At 41.0% G+C, this 20,668-nt stretch overlaps 1 protein-coding gene across 3 annotated transcripts in view; it reads right to left on the reverse strand.

Moving 5' to 3' along the window:
- The window catches only part of LOC120994900 (G-protein coupled receptor 1-like), a 653,505-nt gene that overhangs the window by 259,477 nt on the left and 373,360 nt on the right, over positions 1–20,668 (reverse strand). For all 3 annotated transcript variants that reach the window (XM_040423783.1, XM_040423781.1, XM_040423782.1), the window contains one exon: positions 16,255–16,293. In XM_040423783.1, coding sequence (XP_040279717.1) covers positions 16,255–16,293 — 39 coding nt within the window. The remainder of the gene's footprint in view (positions 1–16,254; positions 16,294–20,668) is intronic.

Raw genomic sequence — 20,668 nt, forward strand, 5'->3', positions numbered from 1 at the left:
CGCGGGCGTGAGATTTCCCTGGCAGAGAGGAGACCAGTGCTGGCGTAGAAGGGCGTGGAAAGAGGTAAGCGAACAGAGCCTCTAGGAGCAGGTGCAACGCCCCCTCTGGAAATATTATAAAAGTTTGTTTTTCTAAATAACGGCGGCACATAGTGACATGGGACTAATATAGTTATTGGTCTAAAGGACGTGGATATAGGGTTGGAGGGGGAAACAAAAGCCAGGCCCTTCTTTCCTACTGGGCTGCTATTTTGACCTAAGCTATGGGGTTCTCATCCTTCCATGAACAGTACAAAAATGTTTCTGGACATTTCCAGTGCTGGAGATGTGCGTGATAAAGTAGTGTGAGGGTAGTCAAGGTGAGGGACAGCTCGTTCAGTATACAGGTATCTCATCTGTATGGCCAGCCTTAGCCATTTGGCCAACAGCTATCTCTCCCAACTCCCTCCGATTCCCCCATGCATGTACATGCTCGGTTTGGCAAAGCATGTACGTGTGATCAATGGGGAGAGGGCAGAAAGCCGCTGCCAAAGAATTCTACCAGCAGATAATCTCAGAGGAAAACAAAATGACCTTGCTATTCTCAGTGGGTTTGGCCAACAATATAATAATGTATATGGGGGCCTTAGATAAAGAAAGTGTCTTGAAGGTTATAGCTATAAATCAACATTTTATCAAACTGTGTCAAACTGTCTACTAAAATTGCAAGCCAACTTTAGAACATGTGTACACCCATGGAACTAGCTTTTTTGCTTCATATTTCTTTATTACATTCAATAGAAATCAACGATTCAACAGACAGACGAAAGGAGAAAAAGTATATACACTGATGAGCAAAAGAATAACAATGTTTTAAACTTTTGACTTTCAGGCTCCACATCTCACCATCCACTACAGCTTTGAATGTAAGACTCCCATCATTTTATAGACAATCACAGGGGCGGATTGGCCATAGACGTTACAGGGAAATTTACCGGTGGGCCGATGCCCAGGGGGCCGCCTGAGTCCTCCTCACTGCCAGCCAGTGGAAATTTTCTGGGGATGTATTTTGTGCTGCTGGCAGTACTCTGTGATAGACTGTGGTATTTGGCTCTGTTAGGGTGGTAAAATGTGCCACAATATGGTATTGCTGGCCCTGCCTACTTGTGTTGGCCCTGCCTTTCATCAATTTAGACCTGACTACAAAACGGGGCTCATTTAATATTTTTTCCATGGCCACTTTAAGTTCCAAGTCCGCCCCTGGACAATCATCTTGGCTATCTCATACATAAATAAATTGGACTTGGAACTATTCAGCATATGATTAGTTATGCAGATTATTGTCATGTAACTGCATTGTTACTGTTACAGTAGAAGATTGGAAACAGGTGATTTGAAGTAATGAGATGAAATTCAATAGACTAGGCTCTGATGGGCGCTAATGGGTCTGGAAGAAACAAGGCAAAAGGGGCATAATGGCTCGAGAAATTAAAGGATCTGTCAAGTTCGGTAAAGGAAGCCCGATGATACGGGGTTGTTTCACAGCCAAAGGCGATGGATACTTGACCAGGGTCGATAGTGGTCTCAATACTGAGCTATATATAAGTATCCTACAAGACAAGTTACTTCGTACAATCGAGTACTATGGGTATGAAAAGGACAACATACTGTTCCAGCAGGACAACTACCCAAAGCATAAGTCGAGATTGGCGAAGGAATGGTTCAATGACAATGCAGTAGAGGTGCTGGATTGGCCCCCACAGTCCCCAGACCTCAACCTAATCGAACACTTGTGGGTAGAGTTGAAGAAAAAGCTGTATTCGTACCCAAGTGAGTGGACCAGTATGCACCAACATTGGGAACGTGTAGAAGAGACCTGGGAACAGATTTTGATTGAGAAATGCTTGAATCTGATCGATAGCATGTCCAGAAGGATTTAGGCAGTGTTGAATGCCAAAGGTGGATTTACAAAACTGTAACAATACAGTTACAAGACAAGAATCTGCATAACTAATCATATGCTAAATAGTTGCAAGTCCAATTTATGTATGAGATAATAGTCTATAAAATGATGTAGTATCACGTTCAAAGCTGTAGTGGATGGTGATATATAGAGCCTGAAGTTCAAAACATTGTCACCTTTCAGTATACAGTTGAAAGAAAAAGTATGTGAACCCTTTGGAATGATATGGATTTCTGCACAAATTGGTCATAAAACAGTTCTGTAAAGAGGAAACAGTTCTGTAAAGAGGAATGGTCAAGAATTACTCCTGACCGTTGTGCACGTCTGATCTGCAACTACAGGAAACGTTTGGTTGAAGTTATTGCTGCCAAAGGAGGTTCAACCAGTTATTAAATCCAAGGGTTCACATACTTTTTCCACCTGCACTGTGAATGTTTACATGGTGTGTTCAATAAAAACATGGTAACATTTAATTCTTTGTGTGTTATTAGTTTAAGCAGACTGTGATTGTCTATTGTTGTGATCTTCATCTAAGTCACAACAATAGACAATCACAGTCTGCTTAAACTAATAACACACAAAGAATTAAATGTTACCATGTTTTTATTGAACACACCATGTAAACTTTCACAGTGCAGGTGGAAAAAGTATGTGAACCCTTGGATTTAATAACTGGTTGAACCTCCTTTGGCAGCAATAACTTCAACCAAACGTTTCCTGTAGTTGCAGATCAGACGTGCACAACGGTCAGGAGTAATTCTTGACCATTCCTCTTTACAGAACTGTTTCCGTTCAGCAATATTCTTGGGATATCTGGTGTGAATCGCTTTCTTGAGGTCATGCCACAGCATCTTAATCGGGTTGAGGTCAGGACTCTGACTGGGCCACTCCAGAAGGCGTATTTTCTTCTGTTTAAGCCATTCTGTTGTTGATTTACTTCTATGCTTTGGGTCGTTGTCCTGTTGCAGCACCCATCTTCTGTTGAGCTTCAGCTGGTGGACAGATGACCTTAAGTTCTCCTGCAAAATGTCTTGATAAACTTGGGAATTCATTTTTCCTTCGATGATAGCAATCCGTCCAGGCCCTGACGCAGCAAAGCAGACCCAAACCATGATGCCCCCACCACCATACTTCACAGTTGGGATGAGGTTTTGATGTTGGTGTGCTGTGCCTCTTTTTCTCCACACATAGTGTTGTGAGTTTTTTCCAAACAACTCAACTTTGGTTTCATCTGTCCACAGAATATTTTGCCAGTACTGCTATGGAACATCCAGGTGCTCTTGTGCAAACTGTAAACGTGCAGCAATGTTTTTTATGGACAGCAGTGGCTTCCTCTGTGGTATCCTCCCATGAAATCCATTCTTGTTTAGTGTTTTACGTATTGTAGATTCGCTAACAGGGGTGTTAGCATATGCCAGAGACTTTTGTAAGTGTTTAGCTGACACTCTAGGATTCTTCTTCACCTCATTGAGCGGTCTGCACTGTGCTCTTGCAGTCATCTTTAATAGGACGGCCACTCCTAGGGAGAGTAGCAGCAGTGCTGAACTTTCTCCATTTATAGACAATTTGTCTTACCGTGGACTGATGAACAGCAAGCCTTTTGGAGATACTTTTATAACCCTTTCCAGCTTTATGCAAGTCAACAATTCTTAATCGTAGGTCTTCTGAGAGCTCTTTTGTGCGAGGCATCATTCACATCAAGCAATGCTTCTTGTGAAAAGCAAACCCAGAACTGGTGTGTGTTTTTTATAGGGCAGGGCAGCTGTAACCAACACCTCCAATCTCATCTCATTGATTGGACTCCGGTTGGCTGACACCTCACTCCAATTAGCTCTTGGAGATGTCATTAGTCTAGGGGTTCACATACTTTTTCCACCTGCACTGTGAATGTTTACATGGTGTGTTCAATAAAAACATGGTAACATTTAATTCTTTGTGTGTTATTAGTTTAAGCAGACTGTGATTGTCTATTGTTGTGACTTAGATAAAGATCAGATCACATTTTATGACCAATTTGTGCAGAAATCCATATCATTCCAAAGGGTTCACATACTTTTTCTTGCAACTGTATATACACTCACCTAAAGAATTATTAGGAACACCATACTAATACGGTGTTGGACCCCCTTTTGCCTTCAGAACTGCCTTAATTCTACGTGGCATTGATTCAACAAGGTGCTGATAGCATTCTTTAGAAATGTTGGCCCATATTGATAGGATAGCATCTTGCAGTTGATGGAGATTTGAGGGATGCACATCCAGGGCACGAAGCTCCCGTTCCACCACATCCCAAAGATGCTCTATTGGGTTGAGATCTGGTGACTGTGGGGGCCATTTTAGTACAGTGAACTCATTGTCATGTTCAAGAAACCAATGATTCGAGCTTTGTGACATGGTGCTTTATCCTGCTGGAAATAGCCATCAGAGGATGGGTACATGGTGGTCATGAAGGGATGGACATGGTCAGAAACAATGCTCAGGTAGCCTGTGGCATTTAAACGATGCCCAATTGGCACTAAGGGGCCTAAAGTGTGCCCAGAAAACATCCCCCACACCATTACACCACCACCACCAGCCTGCACAGTGGTAACAAGGCATGATGGATACATGTTCTCATTCTGTTTATGCCAAATTCGGACTCTACCATTTGAATGTCTCAACAGAAATCGAGACTCATCAGACCAGGCAACATTTTTCCAGTCTTCAACAGTCCAATTTTGGTGAGCTCGTGCAAATTGTAGCCTCTTTTTCCTATTTGTGTTGTAGAGGAGTGGTACCCGATGGGGTCTTCTGCTGTTGTAGCCCATCTGCCTCAAGGTTGTGCGTGTTGTGGCTTTACAAATGCTTTGCTGCATACCTTGGTTGTAACGAGTGGTTATTTCAGTCAATGTTGCTCTTCTATCAGCTTGAATCAGTCGGCCCATTCTCCTCTGACCTCTAGCATCAACAAGGCATTTTTGCCCACAGGACTGCCGCATACTGGATGTTTTTCCCTTTTCACACCATTCTTTGTAAACCCTAGAAATGGTTGTGCGTGAAAATCCCAGTAACTGAGCAGATTGTGAAATACTCAGACCGGCCCGTCTGGCACCAACAACCATGCCACGCTCAAAATTGCTTAAATCACCTTTCTTTCCCATTCTGACATTCAGTTTGGAGTTCAGGAGATTGTCTTGACCAGGACCACACCTCTAAATGCATTGAAGCAACTGCCATGTGATTGGTTGATTAGATAATTGCATTAATGAGAAATAGAACAGGTGTTCCTAATAATTATTTAGGTGAGTGTATGTATATATATATATATATATATATATATATACAGTACAGACCAAAAGTTTGGACACACCTTCTCATTCAAAGAGTTTTCTTTATTTTCATGACTGAAAATTGTAGATTCACACTGAAGGCATCAAAACTATGAATTAACACATGTGGAATTATATACATAACAAACAAGTGTGAAACAACTGAAAATATGTCATATTCTAGGTTCTTCAAAGTAGCCACCTTTTGCTTTGATTACTGCTTTGCACACTCTTGGCATTCTCTTGATGAGCTTCAAGAGGTAGTCCCCTGAAATGGTTTTCACTTCACAGGTGTGCCCTGTCAGGTTTAATAAGTGGGATTTCTTGCCTTATAAATGGGGTTGGAACCATCAGTTGCGTTGAGGAGAAGTCAGGTGGATAACCAGCTGATAGTCCTACTGAATAGACTGTTAGAATTTGTATTATGGGAAGAAAAAAGCAGCTAAGTAAAGAAAAACGAGTGGCCATCATTACTTTAAGAAATGAAGGTCAGTCAGTCAGCCGAAAAATTGGGAAAACTTTGAAAGTAAGGGCTATTTGACCATGAAGGAGAGTGATGGGGTGATGCGCCAGATGACCTGGCCTCCACAGTCACCGGACCTGAGCCCAATCGAGATGGTTTGGGGTGAGCTGGACCGCAGAGTTAAGGCAAAAGGGCCAACAAGTGCTAAGCATCTCTGGGAACTCCTTCAAGACTGTTGGAAGACCATTTCAGGTGATTACCTCTTGAAGCTCATCAAGAGAATGCCAAGAGTGTGCAAAGCAGTAATCAAAGCAAAAGGTGGCTACTTTGAAGAACCTAGAATATGACATATTTTCTGTTGTTTCACACTTGTTTGTTATGTATATAATTCCACATGTGTTAATTCATAGTTTTGATGCCTTCATAGTCATGAAAATAAAGAAAACTCTTTGAATGAGAAGGTGTGTCCAAACTTTTGGTCTGTACTGTATATATATATATATATTTATATAGTGAGTCAAAAGTCACAGGATACCCTTTTATCTTTTATTTCAGAAATGAATGGAAAATTAAAACATTTGAATACCCCAGCAAGTAATGGGTGAGGGGACCTATGTTTTATGTCCAGAACATGGCTGCCATCTTGAAACCCGCAATATTGAATCAGGGTCAAATTTTTCCAATGGGAAGGGGGTCATGTAGCATACCAAAGACGATTAGAATTTTCCCTTGTGCCAATATGGCGACTTTAAAGATGGCGGCCATGTTCCGGACATGAAAAGATAGGCCCCCCTCACCCATTACTTGCTGGGGTATTCACAAAAACAAAATGGCTGCACACCATTATATATACAAACAATAGGGCTAGGAAATGGGGGTCATTCTTGATAAAAGTGGTACAATACAGACTATAAATGAGTATACATGAATAATGGAAGCTCTTAGCGCACATACGTGTGCTGGGGTATTCAGCCATTTAATTTTTCCCTTTTGTTTCTGAAATAAAACGGAGTCCTGCGACTTTTGACTCACCCTATATAAATATATATAGTAACACTGTGTAAGGTAAATGTAACACTGTGTATGTTAATGTACTGCAGGAGGTGTATATCTCTCCCAGAATGCTCAGGTTGGTGAGTTAAAAAGAATCCAGAAAGCTGGATTTTTATGGAATGGCATTCCCTCCCTTCCAGTTTGGCATTTTCCCCTGGTCTGAGATGAACCCAGGTGTGGCTGCTGGGCTCATTGCTCTGGGGATAAAGACAGGGCTAAGATCCTCATTCAGTGTCAGTGCGTGGAAGCTGGATCCCCATCCGTTTTGGTGAGGTAACCTAATGCATAGTTAGGGTCCAGACGGGCAACGTGTCTTTGTTTGGTGTTTATGTTCCTGTGAAATTCTTCCAAAGTGGCCGCATAACTCTGGCTGCTGTTAGACTGTTTTGGGCTACATAAACAGTGATTTGGACTTTTAAACTACTGAACATAGACCTGCAACAATAATATATATATATACATACATACAGTTGAAACCAGAAGTTTATATACACTTTATAAAAAGACACATATGCATGTTTTTCTCAATATCTGACATGAAATCAGAATAAACCTTTCCTGTTTTTGGTCAATTAGGATTACCATAATTATTATTATTTGCCAAATGCCAGAATAATGAGAAAGAGAATGTTTTAAGGCATTACTTTCTGCAATGTCAAAAGTTTACATACACTAAGATTACTATGCCTTTAAACAATTCTGGACTGCCCATATGATGATGTCATGTGTTTGGAAGCTTCTGTTAGGTTTGTTGGCAACATCTGAGTTAATTAGAGACACACCTGTGGATGTATTTAAATGCACATCTGAAACGCACTGCTTCTTTGTGTAGCATCATGGGAAAGTCTAAAGAAATCAGCCAAGATATCAGAAAGAGAATTATGGACTTGCACAAGTCTGGCTCAACCTTGGGTGCAATTTCAAGATACCTGAAGGGGCCTCGTTCATCTGTACAAACAATTATATGCAAGTCCAAAAAAGATGGGAATGTCCAGCCATCATACCGCTCAGGAAGGAGACAGGTTCTGTGTCCCAGAGATGAACATGCTTTGGTCCGACATGTGCATATCAACCCAAGAACAAAGGCAAAAGACCTTGTGAAGATAATGGTGGAAGCTGGTAAGATTGTGTCAATATCCACAGTACTCGTTTCACTGTGGATATTGTGTCAATATCCACAGTGAAACGAGTACTGTATCAACATGGGCTGAAAGACCACTCTGCCAGGAAGAAGCGATTACCAGACTCCAAAAGAAACATAAAAAACACAGATTAATGATTGCAAATGCACACAGAAACAAAGACCTACATTTTTGGAGGCATGTCCTGTGGTCTGACAAAACTAAAATTTAACTTTTTGGCCATAATGACCATCGTTAAGTTTGGAGGAAAAAGGGAGAAGCTTGGAAGCCTAAGAACACCATCCCAACTGTGAAACAGGGGGGTGGCAGCATCATGTTGTGGGGTTGTTTTGCTGCAAGAGGGACTGGGGCACTTCACAAAATAGATGGCATTATGAGGAAAGAAGATTATGTGGAAATACAGAAGCAACATCTCAAGGCATCTGCCAGGAAGTTAAAGCTTGGGCGGAAATGGGTCTTCCAAATGGACAATGACCCAAAGCATACTGAAAAACTGGTTACAAAGTGGCTTAAGGATAACAAAGTCAATGTTTTGGAGTCGCCATCACAAAACCCTGATCTCAATCCTATTGAAAATTTATGGGCAAAGATAAAAAGGCAAATGCGAGCAAGGCGACCAACAAACATGGCTCAGTTTTGTCAGGAGGAAAGTCATATATACACTCATTTAAGCCATATTCTTATGAGTTTGATAATAATTTAGCTATAATGAGTGTTTATCAGTTGTCAGGAGTTCAGAGATAAAGGCTATACATTGCCATCAGAACAGCAACATGATGGTCCAGTGTGAAACTTAAACTAAGATACTCTGTAGCAAGGTTGAAACTTAAAGGGGTTGTCCAATGAAAAATATTCTACAGTTTTCAAACCAGCACCTGGATCTGAATACTTTTGTAACTGCATGTAATTAAAAATGTTGTACTGCCACGTCGTTATTCAACACAGTGTATCTATATAGCGCCAGCTGCTGTTTGTTTTTTTCCTTATTTCTTTGTCCTGCTCACTGAGAAGGCCGCACATGCTCATTTCATCCTTCATCTGCCTCCTGAGCTGTGATAGGGATAGTATGGACATGCCCCCTGAGCTGCAGCAGAAAATAAACCCCCCTGAGCTGTCGGCTTGATATAAATCTAGCAGAGCAATGAATGGAGAGATCTCTGGATCCATCTGAGGTACAGGGCTTGTTCTAGCTTTGTTAGAAAGAGATTGTCATGTACTATATGATGTCTGGTTTTCATTTTTTACATTAGTCTTAGGATAACCCCTTTAACCCTATAGCATAAAAACTGCAGACCAAAAGACCAAATTAGTAAAATGTAATCTCTCTCTTTGGTTCGGGTAGAGTTGATTTGTGTTCAAATTGAATTTTTTTACAAATTCGGTGAACCTGAAACAAACCGAATCTTCAAAGGTACGCTGAAGGTTTGCTCATCTTTATTTAGGACCCTTTGCTGCTCCTGGCTTACATAAAGTATACTGATGAAAAATACTAATGACATACTGATCTGATTTGAAAATGGCTTAAGATTCATTTTAATGCAGAGCTTCACATACTAAATGGCTTGCCGTATTATACTGGCTGCTGCAGTCTTGTGTGATTTAGATGGAAGTAAAATTGTGGATCATTATATTTTGTAAGATTATTTTAGATTATGCCAGTATTCAGAGATCCTGTCTGGAACTGTACAGTGTGTTGGGTTCTTCATACAGGTACTGCAGGCAAGTGTCTGGGGCAGCAGAGAAATGAGGCAATGTTTTCACCTTTGTGTCTCACTAGCTATATATTCGAATGGATGATGGTTAATGGAGTATAAGAAGTGTTGAACTAGTGTACATAGTGCCCCCTACGAATTTATATGCATCATGAGTGTGCCCAATTTAACTGGATCCAAAATTATGCTGTTATCTTTATGTACATAGGCAGTGGCGTAAAACAAAACATGCAATGCAACAGCTCTCTGCAAACCAAATAAAGTACAAAGATGCATAATAATTGCTAATGCTATACTTATAAATCAGAGATGCTTGGCAAATACATTTTGTACAAAATTATTTGAGCCCGTCTGCCGCACGTCAAGGCGATCTCTGTAAGACGGGTCCTAACACTAAATACTACCCTTCAGCTCGTCTGCCCCATAGGCTGATTTTAATTAGTGTGAGTATATAGCTTAGCCTGCTCTCCCTCATTCACTGGAAGACATTTGGCACCAGGACAGGTATGGTGTGGACTCTCATTGCATTCTTTGGTGGTAAGCATAGCATTAGCAATTATTATGCATTTTTGCACTTTATTTGGTTTGCAGAGAGCTGTTGCATTGCATATTTTGTTTTACAGTGTTGTTTTCAGCCATAGCAATGTGCCCCTGCGCATTGGGATTTGCTGACTGACCCCCTTTTTCTTTGCAATAGGCAGTGGTGTATATAGAAGAGAGAGGGCTCAAAGTAAAGGGCAACATGATCCGTCATTATGTTGCCAGGTTTTACCACCATAAACAGAAGGGCCCGTTGATTATTTTCCCTTGCCCCTGACTCATGGGCCAATTCCTGACCTCACTGCAAGCTAAAAATGCAGTTCTCTTGGAGATGGAAGTCATGCACAGGTTCTCATCATCTAGTAGCAAAAGGGACAGGACAAACTTGGGCTGGGCCTCCTCTCTCTAAGGACCCCATAGCAGCTGCATGATCTGCTTTTATGGTATGTAAAAACCTGCACACAGGTCATAGCGATAAAGCCTACCCCCAGCAACTCACTAAAACAGTGTGAATTTGCATTTATAACCTACCATTAAACAATGAGTACTCTATGTTGTACAGTAACTTGGGAGGCACTCTATTAATTTCAGTATATAGCAGAATAAAAGGTGACATGAACTACTGTAGCCTGTCCTTAAAAACTGGCTGTGGAAACTTTCTGGCTAAAATGTTCTGTGATCGCAGCAACAATGGTACAGAATCAACTATTCAGTCTTTTTGTCTCTGCGGTGTAGGAGGATAGGAAAAAATGTACAGTAATATCAGCTAGTAGGTTTGAATACACAGTGACTGTGACCAGTCCACTCTACTGGTTATAAGAGTTAGGAAAGAGAATCTTTCTTTCAGGAGCAGATTGGGAACTTAAAGTGGCCCTGGAAAAAATATTAAAAGTGGCCCCGTTTTGTAGTCGGGTCCAACTTGATGGAAGGCAGGACCAAGACAAGTAGGCAGGCCAGCAATAGCATATTATGGCACATTATACCAACCTAGCAGAACCAAATGTCACAGTCAATCACAAAATACTGCCGCCAGCAGCACAAAATACATCCTCAAAACTTCCACTGGCCGGCTGTGAAGAGAGCTTAGGCGGCCCACTGGTCATTGGCCCAGCGGGAAATTTCCGTGTAAGATCTATGGCCAATCCGCCTCTGCAGAGATGCAGCATTACAGATGGGCCCTGAAGAGAAGCTGTGTGTCTGTGGGGGCGAGGAGAGATTCTGGGGATTGTGGCATTCCATGTAGGGCTGATTTCCTGGCACAAACACCAGGGAACACATCTGTCCGTACTGTGGAAAGAAGAATTGTAAGACTACAGAAAGAGGAACTGCCTGCACCTCCAGGGCCCATGAGCCTTTAGCTACGACCCTGTCCTGCCAGCCTGTGATTGATTCAGCCTCAAAAAGGCCACTGACTGTGTAATAACCTAGTCCCAGGATCTTTTTAGGCATGAGCATATTTAGGGGCGTGCATCTACATACATGTTCAAGGGCAGAACAAGCTATAAATACAGTCTAGCTCCAATAAACACTAATGCATTTTTTCTGGGAAGTTTACCAGTATCAAAACTAATGGCTAATGATCATGAAGTGAGCTGCTAATGAATGCAATCCAGTTACAGCTTAAGTCGTCAGCCAATAAAATGTTAATATTAATTATTACAAATAATTCACTTTCCAATAACGCTTAGATTTTGTTCTGCAAATCTAATTGCACTTTTTAGACAATCTGAGCTCAGATTAAAAATAATACTGCTCACTGGTTCTAATGAGTCTTCTTAACAGTTGTAAAGGAGCAGGGCTTATAGCACTTCAAACATAACAGTGGACTTGGGAATGCTATTAAAAAGCAACATATTCCAATTTGCCAACATGTTAAGTGTTCACGATTGTTACAAAGGGTACAAGACACAATGTGGTATGAATCTTCCTGGGGATTAAATTTCTGCATTTCAGTGCTGCCGAGCATTTATTAAAACAGCGGAGATTTAGCAACATCAAATTAAAAAATAGAGAGAGAGAAAAAAAAAAGACGGGTCTCTTAGGAATTGAATTCCTCTTAATAGCTGTTGCAGAATTGTTTAAATCTGATTTATGTGAAGGAAGGATCTGGGGCACTAAAAATCAAACATCGCCACAGAACATAACGCAAAGTTTCTCCTCCATTGTGACTTGGGGGATTTCGCCTTGAAGTTCAGCAGCGTCTGGCACTGCTGCCTCTACTACGGCAAATTACAAATGGCAGGTCAGGAGGGGTTCAAAGTTAAACTCGGAGGCTTCCAAACAAGAAACCATCTTATGTAAATATCACTGGATCCCAGTGGAGCACAACAAGTGCCCTCTTTATATTAGGTACACTGTTCACAGCTACCTCCCCATGGGCTTCAACATTTGTTTTCTCTCACCGAGACAGAATCCTAAAGCCGCCGGAGGAACATGCAAGTGTCTGATTTCCCCCACTGTCCCTTTCTCAACTCTTTGAAGTTGTTCTTCCACTTCTTAGCAAATTGTTATCCCACATATTTAGATGAATCTGGAACCGATACATCTAACAGAAGCAGGAAATTATACTTTTATTGCCGAGTTTCAGTAAAAAGATAATTGAATCAAGAAGTTTTGCAGTGTTACAGAAGAAATTGTAAGTGCATCTCAGTTTACTCAGAGATGTACCACATGATAGAGATGCTCCTCAGAATCCCAAACTTACTTTGTTGTTAAACAGGCACAGAGAGGTTGTTGCCAGATGCTGAGGAGCAACTGTCAGAATGTTTACTTCTATGAGATATACACAGAAAAATGTCTGGGGAGCAATTTCTAGCTCTGACGAAACAGGTTCATGCCACAACAGTAGACACTTTTAACCCTTTCATGACTAAGGGTCTTTTAAGCAGAGCAAAATTTCTCATGTCAAAAATGCCACACTAAGGCCTCATGCAGACAACCGGATTTTGCATCTGTGTCTGATTCGCATTTTTTGTGGATTGCACACAGAACCATTTATTTCTATGGGTCCGCCAAAAAAATACCAAAAATACCGAAATCCGCATACTTTCCGCATCCGTGTGCTCATTCCAAAAATCATAGAACATCTCCTATTCTTGTCCGTATTGCAGACAAGAAGTCATTTTTAGTAACGGGAATGAGAAAAATGATAAGGAAGATTTTTTTTATTACATGACAGATAAATGTGTATGTGAGTATAGAGCACAGAATAGAATAAACAAGCTTCAGATGCCGGGAATACATTTTTTTGTTGTTGTTTAGAATGCATTGGGAGGAATTTTTCAAGCCCTGCACTCCCAAATTCTATCTTCGAAAAGTCGCAACATAGGGCTTTTGCGACTTTTTGAGGTCACTAGGGCAAATTTTTTGTGACTTTTTGCACCACTCACTCCAGTTTTGAAAAATGGACAAGAAAGATGAGTGTGGCTAGCTATGTTAATGAATTTCTCTCCAGATTTATCACTGGGACTCCCAATGTCACTACTGTAGGGGGGTGACATAAAAATAGGGGGACAAATTTCCAGACAAAAGTGTTAGGTTTAAAGATGAACCAAATTTAACAAATAACGTGGGATGGTTGATGAATTTGGTGGTCAGTACTCAAACCCAAACTTAAGGGAGGTGTCCACTTTTTACCACTGATGACCTATCCTTCCCTATCAATATGAGATCGGCAGGGGACCGACTCACGGCACCCCCGCCAATCAGCTGTTTGAAGAAAAGACATATTAAAGCTGCCTTCTCTGCTCTGTCTACCTGCTTGCCGCAGCAATTGCAGTGGTGAGCAGGTGTAATTAAATGTATGGCGTCCCCATTCACTTCCATGGGAAAGCTCTGTCTGTTCTAGAGAATAGGAAGGAGATGTCCCATAAAAGTGAATGGGATGCCACAGTTGTAATTACACCTGCTCACTGCAGCAATTGCAATGGTGAGCAGAGAAGAGAAGGCAGCGCTTGTATGAGCTCTGCCTTCTCTTCAAACAGCTGATCGGCGGAGGAACTGGGAGTCGTAACCCCGCTGGTATGATATTGATGAACTTTCCTGAGGACAGGTCATCAATAGTAAAAAGTGGACAACCACTTTAAGGAAAAGTGACTTCAAATATAACACTCATGATAAATTCCCTCCGCCGGTGTTTTATAAGGATGCATTAGTACCTAAATGTCTAATGCCTTTGTGAATTGCCATGTGTGGGCTCCATCATGTCTACACCTATTTTTAATGCTTTTTCATCCTGGTTTGTTTTTATGTCACACTTTAAGAGACTGTCACCACAATCAACCAGAATAAAATAGGAATATTACCTGGTAGGGTTGGACACGCTGATTAAAACAATACCTTTCTTTTGTCTGACTCTTTATGCATATGCAAATGAGCACACTAGAGCACCAGAAGGCAGGGCTAAATCCTTGGAGCACTGCTTTTCTAACACCCTTGTGTCTGCACACTCCCCCCTAAGCTTGATTGACAGAGCTAGACATCAGAATGAGGGCAGAGTTGTGTTCTAGTATATGCATATCATATGAACTACTTACTATAGCCTTACCATGTTGAGAATACAGGTATTCTATGCCTGGAAAGCTAATATATATTACTGGTTTATTCACATGCACAATATATGGTTATATAGGAACCAGTAATATGTATTATATGTATCTAAGTATAGAAAACTATTCTTCTCACTATGATAAGGCTGTAGCATTTATATAATTCATCAGCTTTACATTTACATGTCCCAGGTTCAAATCCCAGCATAAACTTCTAGATTTCCTTCAATTATTATTTTCTCCCTCATTTAACCCATAATAAAAGGCTATAGTCTTACTATATTGATAATATAAGTTCTCAACATGGTAAGGCTATAGTAAGTAGTGTAGAAGATATGTACAGGCTAGGGCACAGCTCTGCCCTCAGCATGCTGGTTTCTAATCATGTCAATCAAGTGGAGGGCGGTATGCAAAGCACAGGGTGTTACATAAGTAGTGCTCCCTGTCCTGCTCCTTGGTGCTCCAACATGCTCATTTACATATGAATAAAAAGTAGATATCTCTGCAGCTGTTTAACATACAGAAAAAAGAAAGGTATTGTTTTATTCAGCATAATCAATCCTACCAGGCAGTATGCCTGGTTTAATAGGGTTCATCATGCTGAGAGAGGCTCTTTAAAGAGGACCTGTCACCACAAAATGCAGTGCAAACTGCATGCAGTATGTTTAGGGGTGGGCGATAAATGCGATATGCACGATATGAATTTATGCAACGATACAGATTTTGTGTATATCGCATATATCGCTGGACCGCGAAATGACCACGGAGCGGTAGTGAATTGAAGAAGCTTCTCACTCACCGCTCCGTGGCCTGCAGTCCGCACAGCGCTGTACTGGCCAGGGCCTGGCGTGCACACAGCGTCAGCCCGCTGGCTGACACTGTGTGTGACATCAGGTCCCGCCCAATGCATGCTGGGAAGAAGACGCGACACCTGCTGCCGAGCACCCTGCAGGAAAGGTAAGTATAATGCCATGGGGCTGATGGCACTGGCTCTGAGGGACATGTATGATGATGATGGCAAATGCCATGGGGCTGATGGCACTGGCTCTGAGGGACATGTATGATGATGATGGCAAATGCCATGGGGCTGATGGCACTGGCTCTAGGGGACATGTATGAAATTTGTGTTTTACTAACACTTCATCTTTACATTGTTTGGAAAAAGATCTGTTACACAATACACATATTAAAAGTTTCTTGAAAAGTTTTGTAATTTGTATACATACAGAAGAAAATAATATATCACAATATATATTGCATATCGCACATGCTTCAAATTATATCACAATATAGAATTTAGGCCGTATCGCCCACCCTTAATTGTATGTTATAGAGCTGAAGAAGCTGAGCAGATTCGTATATAGTTTTATTGGAAAAGATTCAGTAAAAACTTGTGATTTATACATTTATATCTTTGCTTTCTCTCAGCTCAGTTGTACACAGGGGGGGGCTGTTATCTTTTTCTTAACATGCTAACCATTTACATTCAAGAATTGCATATGAAAAATAAATGAAAAACAGGAGCATAGTAAATTTAGATTACTTACATGACAAATCTCCAGGCTACATGCTCATCCGTTATCCAGCTAGGAGACAAAATAGTATTCACTTAGCAGGGTTGAAAAGCGTACAACTAAGGCCATAGGTCCTCTAACATTTTCTCATGAGCTGTGATCTCAGATAGCCTATGAGGCAGGTGGTAACTATGTTGGGGCACGTCATATGATATCAAGCTACAAATCCCTGCAAGCTACTATAGTATTAAATATGCAGGTCATAGTTTATCATAAACCATATTCACAGTGTACTTTTTCAAGTACAGTGGGAAAATCTATTACCATTATGAAACATTTAATACAGCATAAAGCAACAAGAAAGTAAAGATATGATGGTCATATCAGCTGTGACAAAAGAAAAAAATTATGAGGATGTTACTGATGTCTTGGGCACTTTAGTTTGTGATGCTAAACTGGCTAAGAGTAGATTTAGAAATACAGTAAAAATACATAACCAACATGCACAGATTTCATTACACATACAGTACAGACCAAAAGTTTGGACACACCTTCTCATTCAAAGAGTTTTCTTTATTTTAATGACTATGAAAATTGCAGATTCACACTGAAGGCATCAAAACTATGAATTAACACATGTGGAATTATATACATAACAAACAAGTGTGAAACAACTGAAAATATGTCATATTCTAGGTTCTTCAAAGTAGCCACCTTTTGCTTTGATTACTGCTTTGCACACTCTTGGCATTCTCTTGATAAGCTTCAAGAGGTAGTCCCCTGAAATGGTTTTCACTTCACAGGTGTGCCCTGTCAGGTTTAAGAAGTGGGATTTCTTGCCTTATAAATAGGGTTGGGACCATCAGTTGCGTTGAGGGGAAGTCAGGTGGATACACAGCTGATAGTCCTACTGAATAGACTGTTAGAATTTGTATTATGGCAAGAAAAAAGCAGCTAAGTAAAGAAAAACGAGTGGCCATCATTACTTTAAGAAATGAAGGTCAGTCAGTCAGCCGAAAAATTGGGAAAACTTTGAAAGTAAGGGCTATTTGACCATGAAGGAGAGTGATGGAGTGCTGCGCCAGATGACCTGGCCTCCACAGTCACCGCACCTGAACCCAATTGAGATGGTTTGGGGTGAGCTGGACCGCAGAGTGAAGGCAAAAGGGCCAACAAGTGCTAAGCATCTCTGGGATCTCCTTCAAGACTGTTGGAAGACCATTTCAGGGGACTACCTCTTGAAGCTCATCAAGAGAATGCCAAGAGTGTGCAAAGCAGTAATCAAAGCAAAAGGTGGCTACTTTGAAGAACCTAGAATATGACATATTTTCAGTTGTTTCACACTTGTTTGTTATGTATATAATTCCACATGTGTTAATTCATAGTTTTGATGCCTTCATAATCATGAAAATAAAGGAAACTCTTTGAATGAGAAGGTGTGTCCAAACTTTTGGTCTGTACTGTATGTAAATGTCCTGGGATCGAATCTGACCAAAGACAATACCTGCACGGAGACTGTATGTTCTCCCTGTGTTTGTCTTACTTGAAGTCTTACTCCTGGTACTCCAGTTGCTTCCCACACTATACTAAGAGGTTAATTTCCCCCCATGTTTGTAAATTATATTATCACTCACATTAAGGCCTCATGCACACGACAGTTGTGATTTTCTGCGGACCCATTGACTTTCAATGGGTCCGTTGAAAACTCGGCTAATGCACCGTTTGTCATCCGCGTCCGTGATCCGTGGTTCTAGTCCATCAAAAAAATATAACCTGTCCTATTTTTTTCACGGAAAACGGTTTGCGGACACATTCAAGTCAATAGGACCATGAAAAAACGCGGAGGCACACAAGATTGTCATCCGTGTCCGTTTTTTCCTATCATTTGCATGGCAAACTTGACTTAGACTTTTTTTTACTTTCCTTCATGTCTGGTGATCCTCCAAAAATAAAGGAAGACACACGGAAACAAAAACGGAAACGGATCACATAACAACGGAACCCCATTTTGCGGAACGGAACACAACAAGGGTCGTGTGCATGAGGCCTAAGAAGAAGGTGTCTGTACAAGGCTTCAGGATATGATGACTCTTAAGACACATTTACATTCACCAATGGAGCAGAAAAGGATGCAAATAAGCTCTGCCTTTAATACCACCAGAGGTAAGGCAGCTATCCTATAAGTCATTTATTCAAACCCTTTAAATAGGCATTGAGACATTACTTGGATAATAAATAAGCCAGCACCTCATCTGCAGATAGCTGTTTCGGGGTAATTGTCCCTCATCAGTGCAGAGCAGAGAGGACTGGCTTAACTGGGTGATAGGCCTAAGTCAAGATTTGGGGGGTACTATCTCTACTTGGGGAGAGAGTGCGTTAATCGGCGTGAGGAGACTTTCTTCCCAAGGAGAGACAGTATCACCCAAATCCTGACTTAGGCCTCTCAGGAAAGATAGTACCCCCCAAAACAAATGGAGCAGGCGACTATTGGTAAGGGATTGTTCCTTCCTGATAACTACCAACTTGTCAGTGGAGGTAAGAGCTGCATTTACATGCAGTAATCTCCTGCACTATTGGACTACGGCCTTCGCTCATCCTCAAACAGATTCATTGTTTCTGGGCAGCAGATCACTGTTCACACAGCACAATCTGTTGCCCAGAAATGATGATGTAATGTGCTGCATGAAAGTTCATTTCCCCCGATGAACGAGCGTTACATAGGCAGATAATCGGGAAAGTGCGTTTGCACTAACATTCATCCTTGATAATCTGCCTGACAATTGTGCAGGTTAAATCCTCCATAAGGAAAAATAATGCAATTTAATCAACCCTACTATCTATATTATTGAAGGTGGCATATACCGTAGTCATGTGTTGCTTAAAGGAATATCAAGATTAATCGCATTTCTACAGAATATTGCCATCACTACTGAAGACTGACCAGCACCAAGTAGACTCAAAAATGGCAAAACAAGCAATTTGCTTATTACCGCGGGAAAAGGGGATGATCATTGTCAGGCCGCAGTGTGTATAGACTTGAAGGACTTTCTTAGGGTCTAAAATGGTTTTATTTGCTGCTCTATGAACAAGCAGAATCAACTGAAGGACCTTCTTGAGCTCAGAAATGGTTTTGTTGTGGAAGGAAGGAGCACAGGAGAAGTGGAGGAGATTATAAATCTAGAATGTCATCACCAAGTGCTTATCACTGTATGTTTATATGGGCATATGCATATATCCATATGTAGTGGTGCTCATGGACGAGAACAGAACCATGGGTTGCAGTTTGTAACAGTGTAAATCCCTGGGATCCAGATCCAAAAGTTCACCCTTCATGGAAAATAAAAATCAGCAACACTTCAACTTTATGATTCAAAGATCTATTTGGCCTAGTCTTCATTTCGACTATAAAACATGAGGTGCGAATATAACATAATATTGATACAGGTGACAGATGCTCTTTAGGTCTACACCACCATCTTGGCTATGACACCAGAATGGGGTCACAGCATCATAAGTTGCCGCAAGCCCAGAATCGCAAAAAATCCAGCCCCGTCCAAGCCAGTTGATACTAGTTGTTACGTCACTGGGCCAGCGGTAAACAGTGAGAAGGCCGCGGCGCTGTTGGAGCGCTGCTGCCTTCTCAAACAGCTGATCAGCGGGGGTCCCAGGTGTCGGACCCCCGCCGGTCAGATGCTGATGATCTAGCCAGAGGATAGATCATCAGTTAAAACAAACTGTAGAACCCCTTCATAACACTAGTATTTGGGAGGCTGTCCACTTTTTTAAACAAAAAAAGGAATGGATCCCAGAAAATAGAAAACATTTTGTTTAGGAATATGCTTCTTCTGGGTCCATGTCTATACAGCGAAATCTCCAAAAATATTAGTTATATCTTGATTGATTGACTAAAAATATTTTTGGCCTCAGGCCATTTTTATTTGGCTTGCGGCGTTCCCTCATACCAATTATTTTTTCCCTATGTAGTAATTTATCTGCTGTATTCATAGTTTTAACCAAGCAACCTCATTATTAGATTCTGATTAGTTTAGCCAGTGATACTTCAGATGATGGAGTGAGAGCAATTCAGACAACCAAAGCCAACATGTTTGGTCTACTATGATAAACCTACATAATGCTGAATGATTAGTAAACATCCACACATGATTTTTTGGATTTGGGACATTGTACCTCATGTTATATAATTTTGTGTTTACAATAGCATCACCAGAAGAAGTTTCATAACCGGATGACACTACAATTTGATACAGCAGTTTTTTATTGACTATCTCCAGACTTCTCCTTAGAGCAATAGGGTGACATATTTGGCTACAATTCGGCATATAATCTGAGTTGTCCAATGATTTCTTACACAACCTCCTAAATCTACTTTATACCTTTTTGTGAGTATACCATCTGCATTGGGTTAATGCAGACCACAGCATAATTA

This window comes from Bufo bufo, chromosome 3 (genome assembly GCF_905171765.1).
Source record: "Bufo bufo chromosome 3, aBufBuf1.1, whole genome shotgun sequence".
NCBI classification, from domain to species: Eukaryota; Metazoa; Chordata; class Amphibia; order Anura; family Bufonidae; genus Bufo; species Bufo bufo.